The sequence below is a fragment of the Colletotrichum aenigma genome (assembly GCF_013390185.1).
Source record: "Colletotrichum aenigma strain Cg56 chromosome Unknown KSG_Cg56_contig03, whole genome shotgun sequence".
In the NCBI taxonomy this organism is placed as follows: domain Eukaryota; kingdom Fungi; phylum Ascomycota; class Sordariomycetes; order Glomerellales; family Glomerellaceae; genus Colletotrichum; species Colletotrichum aenigma.
In genome coordinates this window covers 4,589,327-4,607,642 of record NW_023500909.1, presented here as the reverse complement: position 1 = coordinate 4,607,642, position 18,316 = coordinate 4,589,327, and the positions used below count along the sequence as shown (strand labels likewise).

Below are 18,316 nucleotides of genomic sequence, written 5' to 3'. Positions count from 1 at the left end.
CTAGCTAGCTTCATTTGCAACATTCCAGCTTGACAAGATGTTGGGTAATTGACAACAGTAAATCTAAGACAATGCCGGGCTACAGCTTTATAGGCGGCCTGTCCCGTCTTTGAGATAGCTCGATCCATCAAGCCTGATGTATTAATCCTTGTACACACAAGCTTCACTCAACGGGTCGATTACGATACCCTCGTCGCTCTTTAAGTTGTCTCTCGCGTGTGTAAACGATTTTCAGCAAACCGCAAGATGGTTTGGCCCAAGCAAGCCGCCGCCCTGGCCATGGTCGCCTTCCCAGTCGTCGCCCATGCTGCAATCCTCAAGGACATATCCGGCCTCGCAGAACACGGCGACCTGGCCGGCAACGGCGCGCCTCTACCGTCAGTCCCGGCCGCGGGCAACCGCAAGCGACAGGTCTCCGGCGGCTTCCTGGACTCGACCCCGGGCTCCAGCACGACCCCCGCGTGCGAAGAGGCAAGCACTTTCAGCCTCAACAACTTTGGCCAGCTCGAGGTCAGCGGCCAGGTCATTTCGATGAACCCCGGGACACCATACATCGCTCTCCGACCCATCAGCCCTCAGGGGTCCATCACAATCACTTTCAGCCTCAACAACGGCGCCCTGACGTGGACCAACGACGCCTTCTTTGGCGGGCAGGCCGGCTTCTGTCAGGATACCACCGGCCAGGTGTTCGCCACGTTCGTCGACCCGGCCGTGGCGTATCCTCCCAACTGCGCGGCCGTCGCACTCGGCCCGATCGTAGGTATGTAATCACAACTCGCGGCGGAATGATCATCACGCAAACAGTATTGCTAACACGCACACTTTAGCATCAACCTGCGGGGCCGGCGGCTCTACAACAGGCGGCACGACCGCAAGCCCAATCGTGACCTCCCTCGGCAGCACCATCGTCAGCACCGGCACCGACGGCAGCGTCTTCAGCTCAGTCAGCACCTTCGCATCGACGATCAAGGGGCCCATCACGTCGGCCCCGACGGACGCCCCGGCCGTCCCGACGCCGGTGGTCAACGGCACGCTCACGCTCCGCCCAGGCCTGTACGCCGAGGGCGACTTTGTCAACCCCGCTGGCCAGACGTGCAGCGTCGTCACCGAGTCGTGGATATTTGGCGACACGACGCTGCTCCCCCACACGGCCACCACCACGGTTGTCTAGAGCTTGAGTCGGGTCGGATATCGGCCAACTTTATTATAGTGCAGAGATCCATCGGGAAGGGCCTTGGTTAATCCAACAATGACGTGTAGGGGGCGGGTAAGGAGTTGTCGAAACGCATGGTTAATAAACATCGTTAGGAATAAACAGCAACGGTCAAACCGAAAACGTCCTTTCCATGCGGTCCGCCATACCGAGAGGAAAAAACTCACGTGCCCAAGCCGAAGTTGAGATGGGCCAGCTCTTCGCCCGCCGGAATCCCCGTGACATGTGTGTGTCGTCGTGGTGCAGCCCCAACGACATGCAAGAGAAAAAAGCCTCCCCGTCCCTTCCCTGCCTTTTTTGATATCATCACGTTGCTCTGCATAGCGTAGCGTTGCATCTCGAATAGATAAGAGCCGGCACTTTAGACGCACATATTCATTTAGTGGGGTATCCCGACCTCCCCTCCCCTCCCCTCCCCTCCCCTCCCCCCCAACGGACAGAGCGGGCAGTAGAACGTGCAGTTCGATCTCTCCGTGCGAGACGGAAGTCGGCCGGGCTGGGCCCGAGGCCCGAACCCCAGCCTGAATCCCATATTTACGTAAGGGATCAGCTACACCACTTTATAGCTAGCCGCGCCTAGCGCTAATAGCTAGATTAATTAAACCACTTTACGCAGGTTATAAGCCCTCTAAATACCTAAGTCTATCTACTAGATAGTGAGGTTATTCTCAAGTAGCTATTAGGACTTTAACCTTATAGTCTAGTAATTACTAAAAAGAAATTAATAGATTATTAAGCTATTATAATATATATCTTCTACTTATAAAATCTCTTTAGTTTTTAAGCTACTAAAGTTAATAATTATTTAATAATTATTATAGTTATATAATAATAACTATTCAATATCTATCTAATAACTGCTATTTAAACCTCTTGTAAACCTTAAATTAATTAAACTAAGATATTTTTATTTAGTAATCTAACTTTATTTTTTTAGTTTTGTTAGAAAAAAATTATTTTAGTTTAACTTTCTCTTTTTTTCCTTTATAAATTTTATAACTAAAATAGCTATATAAAAGATAGCTAGTAAAAAATTAAATTGAAGCATTTTAGCTTATAATATTATCTTTAAGCTAACTAAGTATATAAACTTCTAGCTTTAAGAAATAAACTTTAAAAGTATTTTTAAAGTTATAAAATTTCTTTTTTATTTTATAAATAATAGAGTACTAAATAGATATAATAAAGATATAGTTTTTAAAAAATAATAAGATAACTACAATTAAAAATCTAAGCTCTCTTAGTAATTTTATATTTATAGAATTTATACTTACTAAATAACGTGTTATAGAGAAGATTTGACATAATCTTTTAAAAAGATAATCTATAATAAACTCTCTATTATAGTTTTAGCTTTTTAGATCTTTAATAAAACTAAAAAGTATACTTAGAAGTTTAATAAGCTAGCTATTAATAAAGTCTATAATAATTAAAATAGAATATCTAAAATTAACTATAGTAGTATTAAGGATTTTATATAAGATCTATATTTAATTTATAATAAATTAAATAGCTTTAATATAAGCTTATCTAAAATGGTTTTTATTTATAGATTTATTTAAGGTTTTAGATATTTTAATAAGACTAAAATAGATATTATAGAGAATAACTTTATTATAGAAATTTATACCTATAATAATGTTTTATAAAAACTTAGAGGTTTTAATAAAAAAATAACCTCTTAAAATATTAAAGCTCTATTAAAAAAAAACCTTATTATAAAAAAGCAAATTTAGCTCTCTAAGCTTATAAATAACAGAGAGATATAATAGTAAAATTTATATACTTCCTATAATTTAAAATATTTATAAAACTTTTATAAATATAAAATATACTATTATTATTATAAAAAAAGCTTTTTTATATCTTATTTCTTATAATAAATATTTATTTAAGTATTATTAATACTATATTACAAGATTTAATAAATTTAAGTATTTAAGTATGTTATAAACAACTATATAAATAACTATAGAAGTATTTATTTTAATATTTATTTTAGAAAATTTAACTTAAAATAATATCTTTAGAAACTTTAGTATTAAATAGAATATTAATTATCAATTTAAGGCTTTTATAGATATTTTATTAATTTAAACTTAAAAGAGGACCTTTTTATTATTTCTAGTAAACAACTTCAAAGTATTTAGTTTATATTTTAACCCTTAATCTCTTACTAGAGATCTATATAAAGTTAACTATATAACTATAGAAAGTTAAGAAAATAACTAATAAAGAGATTTAAACCTTCTATTTATAGTTTTATTAGCTAAACTACTGAAATAGAAATTAATAATCTCTTTATATATAGTATTATTGAAGAAGTTAATATAAAAAATAACTAGAAAGTATAACTAAGCGAATATGTTATATTTATAGCTTCTATTAAGAGGATAAACTCCTTTATACTAAATATTAATATTAGTAGATATATCCTTAATAATCTCTCTATTTTTTAAAAACTTTAAAATCTTTTTTAAAACTTAACTATAAACTATATAAATAGAAAAAAATAAATTAGTTAAGCTATTAGTAAAGCTAAAATAACTATTATTAAGCTAAATAATAAAATAACTACTTTCTAACTATACAATACCCTCTATAAACCTTATAATATAATATAAATTATTAATACTAATTTTCTTTAGAAAATAGATGTCTATTTTAATAGTTTAAATAATATTTTAGTTTATAAAAATGTATATAAAGCTATTATTAATTTTAAATAAAATGTATAAATCCTTAGTTTTAAATCTATCCCTCTAACTAAAGTAATGAATTTAGCTTTTTTAAGCTAACTTACTAAACTTTGTATATTTATCTAAAGTATCTATTTAGAGAAGTAACTGTTATTATTATAAGAAATACTAATATAAACCTCTTTAAAGTACTTATTATAGAATATAAATATTATATCTACTTTATAGTAAAATTAATATAGTAATCTAGCTATAAATAATAAAGACCACTAGTTTAAGCTTTCTAAAAGCTTTAAATTAACTTTTTAAAGCTAATACTATAAAGCTTTAGAAGTATTACTTATAGCTTCTATATTATAAAAACCTTTTTAACTTATAAATAGCTTTAAATATTCAAATTAAAGAAAAATATAGCTATATAGCTATATAGCTATAAAACTAATTTTTAAAAAAGATTATAGTAATAAATAGTATTATTCACTTTTCTAAAGTTATTATAGATAGTAATATAGTTTTTCTCAAAATAATAAAGCTTTTTATTTAAAAATAAAGCTTCTATTTAGAAATAATAGCTTTAAGTTATTATTAATAGAATAGAAAAATAGGAAGTTTCAAAAAAGCTATATAGTAAAAAGTATAAGTAGTATATTTAGAAACTAATCTTTTTGAATCTTTTTAATTCTAATTAATAAAAACCTCTATAGAAGTCAGTAATTTATTATCTAATAATAAAAGTAATATTAATCTTTATAAAAGCCAATAAATACCTTTAATATATTTTCTATTATTGAAAAATTATATATGTATTATTTTTACTAATAAAACTATTAAACTTATATCTATATTTATCTAAATAGCTATTTATATATTAAAAAACAGAAAATAAAGCTTAAAGCTAAATTTAAAAGGTTTATAAGATATAATAGCTTTTATAATAATATCTTCCATATTTTTATTAAAAGGACTAATAGTATTTAGTATATAAAAGATGTAATATTTAAAAAAGATAAAAGAAAAGCTCTCTATAATTAAATTTAATAATTTATAGGTAAAAGAAGAGGTTAAGCTAAAAACCTATAAACATAAAAACAAACTACTAACTATAATATATAAAGCTAAAAATCAGCTTTATAGATATTGTTAGCACAGGTATAAGCGTATTCCGGGGCGTGGTATATGCGCCTATATAGTATAAGGTTATAGATGTGGTAATGTTATGATAAAAGGTAATAATTCTGAGCATTTATGAGCATTTAATTGTATAGATAAGAATAAGGGAACAGATGTATTGTGATGAGTCTGGTTGTTGTTGTTCGCAGGTTGCATCCTCTAGTAGGGAAAAGTGAGGGGAAAGATAACCTGAAACGTAACCTGCTAAACTGCTAATTACATAAGGTGCTTACGTAGCTATACGTATTACATAATCAATATTATAGTTATAAGTTATAATAAATCAAGTATTTTTATATAAGGTTTTATACCTTAAACTTTATTAGTTTATTTTATATAGAATATTAAAGTACGTTTAGCGTTATTATTATTCTTATATTATCATTATTATTATAAAAGAATGTTATATGTTAACAGATATTATTAACTATATATTAGCCTTACTAAATAAGAATAATAAGAGGAAGAAATAAGTAATTTATACTTAGAAGAAGCTTGGAAATTAGAAAGTAATAGTAAATAAAAATAACAAGATAAGCTTCTTTAAGAATAAAAAGAAATTAGTAGAAAAAGGGGTAATTTACTAACTTTACATCTAAAACTATATTTATTAATACTAAATATTAGTATTATAAATATATAAATATGATTAATACTGAAAGAAGTTTCTTTTTTATAGTAAAATAATTAATATATTTTTTTAGAGTAATATTCTTTTATTACTCCTCTAAAATAGAGATCTTTTACTACTTTTTAGTAATAATAATTACTAGCTAATACTTTATAATAATAAAGCTCTCTTAATATTTTACTTTAAACCCCTTACTTAATATAAAAAAAACTAAAAAAAAACTAAAAAGCAGTAATAGAAGCTTTATCCTTATAAAATCACTAACACCTTTTTTTTTGTTTTAGTTAAATGACTAAAACACTTAAAACCTAGATCATATAAAATATTAAAAAGTTTAATACAAAATCTAATAAAATAGAAGCTATAGAGATTAATTTAATTAATAATAAAATAGACTAAAAACTAATTATTTTTGCTTTTTTAGTACCTAACCTATCATAAACTTTTAGTTTAAAGATTTATTTATTTATAACTTTTAGGAAATAAAAAGTAATAAAAAAAACCTTTAAAGTTAGTTATTTTTAATGTTATAAAAGCTTAAGTTAATAGCTTAAATGTAATAAAATATTAATAGCTTAAAAAGCTTCTAAATAGCTTTAAATATCTCTTAGATAAATAAATATAGAATAAATAAATTACTGTAGATAGAAAGCTTAATAAAATTAGAGTAAAATAGGTTATTTATAATAACTTTTAAAATAAAGATAATAAGATAATCTATATTATTATTATTGATTTTATTATTTGATAAGTGTTTTTATTAATTATAATACTTAAAGATTTAGAACTTTATTAGGTTAATATAATTATAGCTTTCCTAAATACCTTTATAAGAGATTAAGATATTTCTATTATTTAACTTTATAGGTTTAATAATAGATCTAATTAGTTCTATAGATTAAAAAAAGCTCTCTATAGACCAAGAGAATCTCTTTTTCTCTAGTATAAATAAATTATTACTATCCTTAAATAATTAAAGTTTAATTTTTTCTTTTTAAACCTATATTTTTACTAATAAAAATAGCGTTATAATATTATTTTATATTAATAATATATTTATTACTATATCTAATATTAAGTAAGTTAATAATTTTAAAAATAATTTGTATAACTTCTTTTAATTTAAAGATTTAAGTAAGATATAATAATTTCTTAGGTTTAAGATTATTTATTATTATAAAATAAGATAACTTTAGATTTTATAAGCTAAATATATTAATAATATATTAGTAAAAGAATATTACTGAATATAACTAAATACTCTGTTTTCTTAATAATATTTAGCTATTAAAGATTATAGAATAATATAAAACGCCTATTAAGATATATACATATTAAAGTGATCTAGATAAATTATAATAGATTATAAATAATATATAACTAGATATTATAATATTTATAAATAAAGCTACTAGAGATTAATACTATACTTCTAAGAAATATAATAAACTACTAAAATTAATACAGAGATATCTCTATAGTTTATAATAACCAACATTCTATTTTAGTAGCTTATATTACTCTATTAATAACTTTACATTATTAGCTTTCTATAATATTAGTTAGTTTAATTATAAAAGAATAAATAAGTTAATAGCTAATTATATAGTTATATATAGAGAAACATTAATTACTTAAAAATTAGTTTTATAAATATTAATAGCTATATTAACTTATAAAGCTAAATAGATAAATTTAATACCTAAAGAGAAAGCTGTATCATATATTATAGATCTTTTTAAGAGGATAAATATCTCTATTTAATTATCCCTCTAGTTATACATAGATTTTATAAATATGTTTAATAATTATCTATTAAATAAATAGCTACCTAAATTATAATATATTATCATAAGGTATTATTAGATTATTAATAATATTAATAATAAAGAATTTAAAATTAATTATATTTTAACTTATAAAATAGCTATTAATAGCTTTATTAAACTACTAATAATAGAGAAATATTATAATTTTATTAAAATATTAAGTTTATTTTAACTATTTATAACTAATAATAAGTTTTAATCTCAAAATAATATCTTAAGACTTAATTATAATTAAGTCCTTTTTATTTATTTATTTCCTTTATATATAATAACTTTATTCCTTTATATCTTATTAATTAATTAATTTTTATAATTAGACTTTATATTATTTTAATCACTTTAATTTGATCTTTTTAATAGTTAAATTACTAACTATAAAAATGTTCTATATACAAAGTTATTTAGCAATAAAAGTTTAAAAATAATAAAAGATTTAAATTTTATTAAGTTATAAGTTTATTACTAAGTTAGATATCATTAATATAAGTTTAGAAAGTAAAAAAGTAAAAAACTAATTAATTAAGCTTTAAAAATATTATAAAAAAATTAATCTTTAAAGTAACATTAATTAAAAACTATTATATTTAATATTTAACTTAATATAATTAATAGATTAAAAGAGAGGTATTATAAAGTTAATTAATAATTTAAAGATTACTATTTTTAAAGAAAGAAAGCTATTTAAAATATAAAATATAAAATTAAACTAAAAAGAATAGTTTTTAAATTTATTGAACTTAAAAGTTAACTCTATAAAAAGGTTTTAAATAATAAACCTCTAAATTCCTAACTTAAAAACTTAACTTAAGTTAAAAATAAAAAATAATACTAATTATATTAAATAGCTATCTAATCATCTTTATAGAGATAACTTAAATAGTAGTTCTAATATTAATTAGTTATATAAAAACTATAAAAATTTAAAAAATATTTTAAAATTAGGATAGGATAATAATAGTAATATAGAAAAATAGGAATAATATATAGAAATAAAAATAATATAAAACTACTATACGACTAATTAGATTACCGCTTTAGGATAGGAATAGCTTTATTTATAGCGTTAGAGGTATTAGCTGAAAGGGGGGTGCGAGACGGAAGTCGGCCGGGCTAGGCCTAAGGCCCGAGCCCTAGCCCAAATCCCATCTTTACATAAGGGATCAGCTATACCACTTTATAGCCAGCCGCGCCCGGCGCTCGTAGCTAGATTAATCAAGCCACTTCACGCACTCCGCCTCCCTCCCGCCCTACAGCGTCCCCCTTCCGCGCGCGGCCCCGTCCCTTCACATATCATAGCTGCAAGGATGGTGCCGGCGAAGCTTCCTTCTGATCCGTACGGGATAGATGCGAGAACGTTTGCCCCGTCATCAGTCTGGTCTTTTTAGACTCCTTACCGGGAACAGTCTGTCGTCGTCTTAATTACGGTGAACTCTGTCCCCGCTGCCATCCCCGAAGACTCCGTTATACTTCATTACTTTGACACTTACGCGACTCGGCGGGAAGGATGTCATACCGAGGCAGAATGGACGTTTCCAGAGAAGGAAACCATTTCGAAATCGTCGGCGGTGTTGTTGGCCTCCCCAATCGGCGGATACGAAGGGGTCGGACGACATCAGGGCCCAAGCGAGTCGATAGACGGCGGTGATGAATCCTTCTCGCCAAAGAAGACGCAGAACCTTTTTTTTTTTTCATATTTAAAATTTCTTCCTGCATCGCCCAGCCCGCCCGCTGCACCTTGCCTCACTCGCATCATTGCCCCATGTCGATATCAGATGTGCGTTTTCTTCATCCCCGTCTCCCGCCGCCGTTGGTGAGTGAGTTGCAGCTACGGATTACACAAAACGGCGGTCCGGCCGTAGCAGCCGTGCCAGCCTACCGGGCAGCGTTATTTCGCTATCAGTTCCAAGACATTGCGCCGCCAGCGTCAGGTCGAGCGCCCGTCCCATTATCTCTGCTTCCATCCCACCCTTTTCCCTCTCCCCCAACGGCCGGCGGCGGCGGCGGCGTGGTGCAACCCAACCACCACCGAGACGTTTCGTCCCAAGGAAAAGTGACGCCAGAGACACAGCATCTTGCAGAATCGACAATCGCGAATAAGCCTTCCCGGCCGATGTCACCCCCGTTTGGCCCATGCTCATCCTCATCCATCCCCTATCGCCCTGTCCGGGAACTCTGATACCAACGATACCACCCTGTCCGTGGGCCAAGGGAAAACAAAACCTGTGTGCTTGTGTGCCGCCAAGTGGCTCGTCTCCGTATTGAAATATGCATCGTGTATATTGATACCGCGATATTTCGTTTAACCTCGGGTCCGGGGCAGGCAAGACGATGGACGATTACTCCACGAAACCGTCGGCCGTCAAGCACCCTTTACGGAATGGACAAAGGGCCAAAAGGGACCCCATCCCAGTGATCATCAGTCTAAAAGAGACGTCGTCCGCAGGCAGCCAGGGGGGGAGGGGGGTGGTGGTGCAAGGACCAGCAGGACAGACGGACAGAGAGAGACAGAGAAAGAGGCCTGGGCTGGGCCGAGAGTTGCAACTATTTACTTGCTCACCCCATTGCGGGAGGGAAGCTAACGAGTCACATCCATGATGCATTGGGATCACGTCGCGTTGGATTGGATCCTGACACCGACTGACACTGGACTTTGACAAGGACCCCCTCCTCCAGCAACAACACTAGCTCCATCAGAAGACAAAGTGAGTGTGTGAGAGGAGTAAGAGAGAGAGCTCAGAACGAGAAGAACTTGGATGTGGGACCCCACCACACCTCCCATCAACCCCCTTGGCTTTTTCATCCCTTCGGTTCTCCCCCCACCACCCTTCAATCCTGCCAAGACCAACTGGACCCCCGTCGTTGGTTCCCAGACGCCGCCAGAGACGCTCGTCTTGTTTGGGCTTGACAAGCCATGGCGGCGTGGGGACCCACTCACCTGGGAAAATCCCATCAAACATGAAGATGATTGGCACAGGAAAATGCCACCCCCAAGTTCCAACCTGACAACCACGACGACGACGACGACGAAGACGAGACGACGACGCGGATGGCCCGCCTTATCGGAGCTGAGGAACGTCCTCCTGCTGCCATGGAGGGGACCCTTATCAGAAACCTGCAAGACGGCGGGTGCGGATTTCGTGGTGGTGGCCTTGGTGACTGACTGGTCCAGCTCTCTCTCCCCCGGCAACCAACGAGCTCGCGCCAGTTCGTTCGAGACCACTCTGTACTATGTATGTACCCTCTGGAGGAGGATGAAGACGTAATATGCCGTGCGTGAAACTATGCGAGTGAGTGTATGTGTGTGCATCTCCATGTATCTCTTGCAAATCCGCCCAACCAGTGGCGTCAACAACAGCAAGAGATAGACAGGAGAATGAGGTCAATCCCGAGGTCACGTCGAGCCAGTCGATCCGATCATGAATGATAGTAGGGTCCTGATATGAGGGGTGGCCCAGAAACACTTTCTCGCCTTAGCCCACACCACATGCATCAAGCCACCGACAACCATCACAGGCAGAACAGAAGAAGAGAGAGCACGAAGCATCCCGTCCGTCTCTTCTTCCTCTTCTTATCCATCGCTCACATGGCGTCGGCATGGGGCTCGTCCGTCGTCGTCTCCTTAAAGGCAAGACAATCCCATCCCCGGTCCCCCCCCCCAACCCCAAGCACAGGCAGGTCCAGAAAAAGAGAAAAAGAAGAGAGGGCCCCCGTCCCAAAAACAGTCTTAGTCTCCGTTTCGACGTTGGTTTGAAGGAGGTTCCCATTCGCACCACCACCACCAGTCGACCGCCTTGCTCATCTTTTTTCCCTTTCCCACCCTCACTCCCCCATCTTCTGGTCGTTCTCTGGCCTGGCCTGGCCTGGCCTTGACCCTTCCCGTCCCAATCCAGAACGTCCCATCCCATCAACCACCCCCATCCCTCATCCCTCATCCACATCTGCTGCTTCCTCTCTTCCCCCGGACATTTCCAGCCCTGCCTGACCTTGAACCTTGACCTTGCAACTGCTGCCGTCACTGCCAGTGGGAAGGAAAGGTACTTAACCAAAAGTCCACCCACCCTTCAAAAATTTGCTTTCTTCTGCAGATTTTAGGTCCTACCAAAGCCTTATTTCGTTTTATTACACCTTTTTTTTCACTTCTTTTTCTTCTTACCTTTCCCACTCCCCCCGGAAAGCAACCTGGGCTGGTTCGAAAGAAGATTGAAAAAACGGCAAACACGTTATTTAATCTTCCTCGGTTCCCACTTTGCTTCTTCTTTTCCCCAAGCAAGCCTTCTTGTTTAGACCATCCATCCATCTGCCTGCCTGCCTCCCTCCCTCCATCACCCCGGTCCAGCCACTTCGGACGGGTGTCCCGACGACGGCGTGCGCAGGCGATAAGATTTTCTGTCCGTGCAAGTCAGTTCCCAGCAGAAATACCAACCACACACACACCACAAAACTCCCCGAGCGAGTCGAAAAAAAAAAAAGAGAACGAGGGAGCCCCCCAACGGACCCCTACCTCACCATACCTTACCTGGTGATAATTAATACCAACCGCATGAACCGCAATACACGAACCAACACCCTTTTTCTTAACCGCCAGCCACCCCCTCAACCAACGAACCAAAGGAATCCAGGAAAGGGGCCTTTTCTTCTTTTCCAACGGCGCATACGCACATAGGGATATTTAGACGGGACAGTTTCCCTTCTCTCACCCCATTTCTCGATCCATAATCCGGCCCCTCCTACCGTAAACGAAAAGACGAACCACGAGGCCCTCATCTCAATTCGTCGTCAACGCCGTTCAGAACACCCACGTCACGAGACCAGCATCCGTCTTTGGATTGGGTTGAATGTTCCGCTCTGCTTAGAACCCAGACGCCGCGCTTATCGTCTGCCGCCAGCTGTCAGCCACCCCGAAGCCCAGCGCGGCATTCCCTTGCACACTGAAGAGCGTCGACCAATAAGATGGAGTCCCCTCACCACATGGGCATCCGGGAGCTCAATGTGAGCAACTGGCACGCTCACAACGGCCTGAACACTTTCAACCACGCTGTCCCGGCCATCAAAACAAGCGCAGGTAAGAGACAGGGTTTCTTTCTTTTTTTCCCCCTTCTTGTCTGCCTCGTTGCAACTTTTGAGGCTCTTTTTAAATCTTGGGCTTCTTTTGTCTTGGCTACTCTTCTTCAACGACATCTCTCCCCCCTCCGTCTTGGCATTTCATCACTTCGACTGCATCTCATCAACACCTCAAATTCACCAACCCTGGCAATCGTCAACTCGTATTGTAAGCAATCGCATGCAACACTTGCTTGATTACTGCTTGTGTGTGGGGTCAATATCTGCAAGCACCTAGTAGACGGATCCAAAAGGCCACGGATCCTCGGCTCGCGGGATCCAGACCAGTCTACAAAAACCAATCTCATCTGAAATCTCAACAACCTTTTCCATCATGTCTCTCACTTCTCACTCAAAACCTCACCTCACACTGCTTTGCGCAAGACCACTCCACCCCACGCAACCGCAAGAAGACTAACAAAAACCACCAGCCTTCTTCACCTTCCTCCGCGCAAACCTGGTCCTCAACCCCTCAGCAATGTCTTCAAACACGAGCACCCCCGTGCTCCAGCCAACAACCAGCGGCGTCTCCCACCACCGCCCTGCCGCACCCTCCCCCCTCGCAAACTCCCAAACTCTCGACCCCCTCGACGACATCCCGCCCCTCTCCCTCGAGGTCCTCTCCTCCCGCGACGACAAGGCCGCCGCCCTGCACCTGATTGCGGACTCCATCGCCCAGCAGCGCCAACAGGCCTCCTTCGCCCTTGTCTTCCACCCCGTGCCCCTCGCCGGCCTCTCTCTCGCCCTCGGCGTCGCCTACCAGTACGCCAAGCAGGACCTCGGCACCACTCTCACCCTCCTCTCCGGCGTCCTCATGACCTACCTCCTCGCCATCCGCTACGTCACGTCCGGCTACATCCCCCTCGCCGAGGCCGTCTCCTGGTCCTTCATCCGCCCCGTCCCGGACGCCACCTCCCCTACCGAGGAGGACCTCGTCCTCGGCACCCGCTTCGGCTCCGAGATCGTCGGCGCCCTCGTCCTGCGCCTCGAGCCCGCCGTCCCCATCGCCGTCCCCGCCGGCAGCGGCGGCGGCCGGCGCCGCAACAAGGCCAGCAGCTTCCGCGGCGGCAAAGGTCTCATCCGCGCGTGGACGACCAAGCTACGCTACCGCGGCAAGGGCGTTGGCACCGACCTGCTCCACGAGGCCGTGCGCATCACCCGCGAGCGCTGCGGCAAGGACGCCGAGGTCGGCTTCGCCTTGGAGCACGCCAACAGCCAGATGGTCCTGCCCGAGTTCTTCAACGGCACCTTCCGCAAGCGCGAGCGCTGGGCGGCCAAGACGCTCGACGGCGTGCTGGCCGAGAGGGAGATGCTCAAGAAGAAGAGGTGAAACAGCTTTACCTCTGCGGAATTCGCTTCAGATCTAGCCCGCATGGGGCTCTGGTCTAACTTTACCTCTTAAAGCCCTTTTATTGGACAAAAAGAAGAAGAAAGAATGTCGATGTCTGTCTATTGAGACGAAGTGAGGCGCGTGGGATAGCGTGGGGGCGGTGGGTGGTACTGGATTGAAATCGGACTTAGGTCATCTTATACCCTCAAGAAACTGCGAGGCACATCGCACAGACGAACGATGATAGCTGCAGGGTCTTCATTGTTTTCCCCTCTTTTTTTCAAAACACTTTTACTTTCTGGATACCCCTCGTTTTGATTTCACAGTCGTTGGCGGTTTACATAGAACGAGAGACAGTAAGGTTGAGTCTCTGGTGCACCTCCACTATGAGACCGGCCCAGAGGTGTAGGACAAGGAAAGACATGAAGAATGTCTGATCCTTGCGTCTCTGCCTAATTTAATCCCTTCGTTTGACATGCCACTTTAAAGCTTCTTGATTCACTGTTTTGTGTGTGATGGCGACATGTTCATTTTGGTGTTTGTGCTAATCTTCTCGACGCGGCTTCCCCAGTGGCAGTCTAGCAACCTGCTCGTCATCGTCGCCTCTGATGTCCGATGAATGCCGCGCTCAGCCAACAGGCACTCTGACGAGTAGTGGACTCATTGTGAGGTGAGCCCATGTCGACCCAACCCATGATGTTCATACGCCCTCAGCTTGTCCCTCAGTAACCCGTTGAATGGGAGCTTCCGGAGACCAAAGTCATCCCGAACAGCGTCTGTCCACGTATCCCCTTCGACACAAGTGTACCCATGACAAATGTGTGCAGTAGCAGCCGTATTTAAACAGGCTTGAAAAACAGTAGTGGCAGTCTCTTGTCCCATAATGCCGGCGCCTATTTCCATTCTCAACGGATGACCAAACGCATCTCGAAAGGCTAAAGATTCGCTCTCTCTATTCGTCAACTAGACAGTAGACGCGGATGTCGATCATTCCCACGGAAAAGCTTCACGCGTTCATGGTGATGTGCCGTAACCCAGTAGGTATATCTCAGTAGTAGTTAAAAGGACAACATGTTGGTTGCCTTACTGGCCGGCGCCCTTGCGCTTTCTAGGGTCATACGTCTCCGGGTCGAAGCCGTAGATTGGTGCCCCGAGACGTCGGAGGGAGTGAATGACCTGAAAACGTTTTAGCATGAGTTTGTGATAGGCCCACAAGGGGTGCATCTGGCGAGAAGCGCAGGCGGAGGCCAGGAAGTTGGGAGTTACGTCGTGGATGGTGATAGTCTTGGCACAGCGGTACTCGACGTATGTAATGCAATCACGGATGATCTGAAATTGCGTTAGTCTGGATGGCCTTGAAGAATGTTCGTAGTTCGACACGTACGCCCGTCAATCGATCCTTCAGAGCGGAGCGTGCATCGTCGTATATCATAGCCGAGATACGCTTGACACCACCGCGGCGAGCGAGACGACTGGAGGATGAAGGTTAGCTTTTGATTCCGCTTTGAAGAAGTAGGTAGACTATCGAGAGCATGCGCTGAGGGAGAGATGTGGGAAGAAGGAAGGAGGATGCGCGCACAACGCAGGAGCGTCTTAAGGTCGCTCCTTCCTGATCCTCAACACTAAGTGCAGAAGCTCCTATACTCAGACCTAGGAAATCAGAGAACACAGGCATGCACTCGAACCCTCGAGAATAAAAAGAGAAGTCAAACTCACCGGATAGCGGGCTTGGCTATGTGAAAAGAGAGTGTTAGCCATTGTACCCACACGTCTGTAAGACCTTGGGCGATCCAGCACACGTACTAATGCCGCGAATTGTGTCCTTCATAATTTTCCTGCTCACTAGGTCAGTATCTTGATCTCAACTGAACACTGGTGTAGACCTGGAGAATCACATACCGGTGGCGCTTCGCACCTTGTCCTGGGAGAACCTTTCCTCCCGAGACCTTTCCCGTACCCTTTTTTCCACCGCCAGGGCCCCCGCGGGACGCCGGCATTGGCGGCATTGTCGCGAAATGATCTTCAAGACGTAGCTAACGAGGGCCGTCGATGGATTGAGGTCTGGATAGGATTGAGAGTAGGAAGCCTGTGAGGTGTTGTTTGTGAGTTTGGTAACAAGAAAGGGCGACGACAAGGAAGTTGGTTGTTTAGATATGCCCCCGGCCGTCGCGACTGCTGTGGCTTGCACCTGCTAGCGCGGGGTGCCCAGGCCCCCAGCAGCTGCAGGCGCGTTCTAGTGTCTTATCGACCTTATCGGCTACTGAACCCCCTGCTTGAAAACAGTGTATATATGCAGCGTATCGACTGCACACTGTGCATCCAAGACAAGCAGTTGTGTTGCGTCATGTTTCATCAGAACCTAGAGCTCCAGGCAGGTGCCACGGGTCTTGGGTCTTGGCAAGAGTAAAGACGAGGAAGATGCAGTATCGTATCGAGTGTATCACTTATTGAGCCAAGCGTACAAGACGAAGAATGTATTGTATTAGAACAGTCTTATGAATAATAACCAAGCAGGAACGAGTGACCTGAGCCCCATCTGAACGCCAAACCGCACCGGGCCATATTTACCCAAGGAGCCCCCATTAGCCAAGGTCTCTCATTCAGAAATGAAGGTGGACTCGCAGTAGCAAAGTCCTTCCTCGGAGATCTCTTGGTCTCCGATCTTAAGCTTCAAGGAAAGCTTGTTCTTTGTCGGGCAGAACTTGCACTTGTTAGCTCGAGAATCGACTGCTTGAGGCTACATGAACTTACTTGGTAGATATATGGCTTGGTGCCCGCTGTTCCAGCTACTATCTTCTTCACGAAGCCAGGAACCTCTGCCAGAACGTCCACCCTGTCGAGTCTCTCCTCCAAGGCGCCCACGATAGAGCCATCGACTGCCTTGCCATCCTTGTCCTTGCCGGACCAGGTGAACTTGATCTCCTCGGGCTCGGGCCACTCGTTGACGCTATCACTCTTGGACTTGGTGTGTGTGGCAGTCTGCGTGACGCCGCCGTAGATCAGCTCGCCGTCCTTGGCGATGCCACCAACGCTAACCACCGTTGAGCCGTAAGAGGGCGGCGTGGTGTACTCCATCATGACGGCCGAGTAGTTGGGGCCCTGGAAGTCGACAAAGTTCCACTTGGCGGCGGCGTGGTGAGGCTTCATACCCTGCAGCGCGTACACGTAGAAACCCCTGCCCGTGAAGTTGACGGGGCCCGCCTTGGTGGTGATGGTGCCCTCGACGGCGCAACGGGGCCAGAAGGCATGGCGCATGGTGCCCCAGGGCTTAGACAGGTCGGTGCCAAACAGCGTCTTGCCAGTCTTGCCGGCGTGGAAACCGGGCGAGGTGCGGGTAACCTTGAGGTTGACGAGAGCGTTGTCCGAGTTCATGCTCTTGATGGTGTAGAAGGTGCCGTCCGCGGACAGCTCGACGGCGCAGTCGTCGGCGAAGAAGGAGTACCGATCTTCGCTAATCTCGTAATGGTTGAGGGGCGTGGCCTCCCAGAGCATGGGCTTCGAGTTGTTGGGATACCAGATCTTGACGTTGAACTGGCAGGTCGTGCGGATGCCGCTGTTCAGACGGGTGAGGTTAGCAGATAGTCGAGGCGACGATGGGCGTGCGTACTCGCGCGCGACGGCGCGCCAACATACCCAACGTTGCTGTAAATGACCTGGGCCATTCCAATGTGCCCCTCATCACCCATCAGGTAGAAGCTCTGGGTCTCGACCGAGGTGGAGTCGGCGGCAATCCATTTGAGATGGTCCTTGGTGAGCTCGGTGAATGTGATCTCCTTGGCCTCCTCGGCGACGGACTTGATGGCTGAGGGTCCGTAGATGGGCTCTTGGGTACCCGCCACATCGGCGAGCCTGTAAGAATTGCAGTTTAGCAGGGGCAGTTTGGGAAGGGCAAGAGTTGGGGGCGGCTTGGTATGTACTTTTGTTGCGCCCACTTGAACATGTTGACGATGTCGGACCGGAGAAGTCGGGTTAACGGATGGATAAGAGTATTAGGTGCGATTCGGAATAGGTGACTTGGGTGAGACAGCAAAGACTTGATCTCCAAAACTTAGCTGCTCGTTGAGTTGTTAAGAAGGAGAAAATGGAAACCAGGCGCTTCAGAAAGGTAGAAGTTGGAGCTGACCGCCCCAAACAATAACTGGCGGAGGGGCCGAGGGGTCATCCCACCACCCACTGACGGTGAAACTGTGGCTAGGGGAGCCGGGGTGGGGCTTTCCTTCCCCGAGCATCCCGGTCGCTTGGACGTTTAGCGGTGGCTAGTGCATAAGGCTTCTAAATTTTCCATCTCCGAACACATTCAGCATCGGATTCGATTGAGTGAGGCTGTTTTGCAAGGCGCATACG

The 18,316-nt window shown here is 41.4% G+C and overlaps 4 protein-coding genes across 4 annotated transcripts; 2 read left to right on the top strand and 2 right to left on the bottom strand.

Annotated features, from left to right (window-relative positions):
- Positions 1 to 246: 246 nt before the first annotated feature.
- Positions 247 to 1,171, top strand: CGCA056_v005196 (uncharacterized protein; the record flags this gene model as incomplete). The annotated part of the gene is made up of 2 exons (XM_037320449.1): positions 247 to 760; positions 828 to 1,171. 2 exons carry the CDS (start codon positions 247 to 249, stop codon positions 1,169 to 1,171), a joined length of 858 nt encoding a protein of 285 aa, XP_037180534.1.
- Positions 1,172 to 12,492: 11,321 nt separating this feature from the next.
- CGCA056_v005195 (uncharacterized protein) lies at positions 12,493 to 13,972 on the top strand (the record flags this gene model as incomplete). Its single annotated transcript, XM_037320448.1, has 2 exons — positions 12,493 to 12,604; positions 13,074 to 13,972. 2 exons carry the CDS (start codon positions 12,493 to 12,495, stop codon positions 13,970 to 13,972), a joined length of 1,011 nt encoding a protein of 336 aa, XP_037180666.1.
- A 1,083-nt stretch (positions 13,973 to 15,055) lies between these two features.
- On the bottom strand, positions 15,056 to 15,978 carry H4 (Histone H4; the record flags this gene model as incomplete). Its single annotated transcript, XM_037320447.1, has 5 exons — positions 15,056 to 15,301; positions 15,357 to 15,444; positions 15,689 to 15,704; positions 15,776 to 15,807; positions 15,872 to 15,978. 5 exons carry the CDS (start codon positions 15,976 to 15,978, stop codon positions 15,056 to 15,058), a joined length of 489 nt encoding a protein of 162 aa, XP_037180665.1.
- Positions 15,979 to 16,568: 590 nt separating this feature from the next.
- Positions 16,569 to 17,912, bottom strand: SVF1 (Survival factor 1; the record flags this gene model as incomplete). The annotated part of the gene is made up of 4 exons (XM_037320446.1): positions 16,569 to 16,673; positions 16,724 to 17,525; positions 17,606 to 17,821; positions 17,890 to 17,912. The coding sequence occupies 4 exons, from the start codon at positions 17,910 to 17,912 to the stop codon at positions 16,569 to 16,571; spliced, it is 1,146 nt and encodes a 381-aa protein (XP_037180661.1).
- Positions 17,913 to 18,316: the final 404 nt, after the last annotated feature.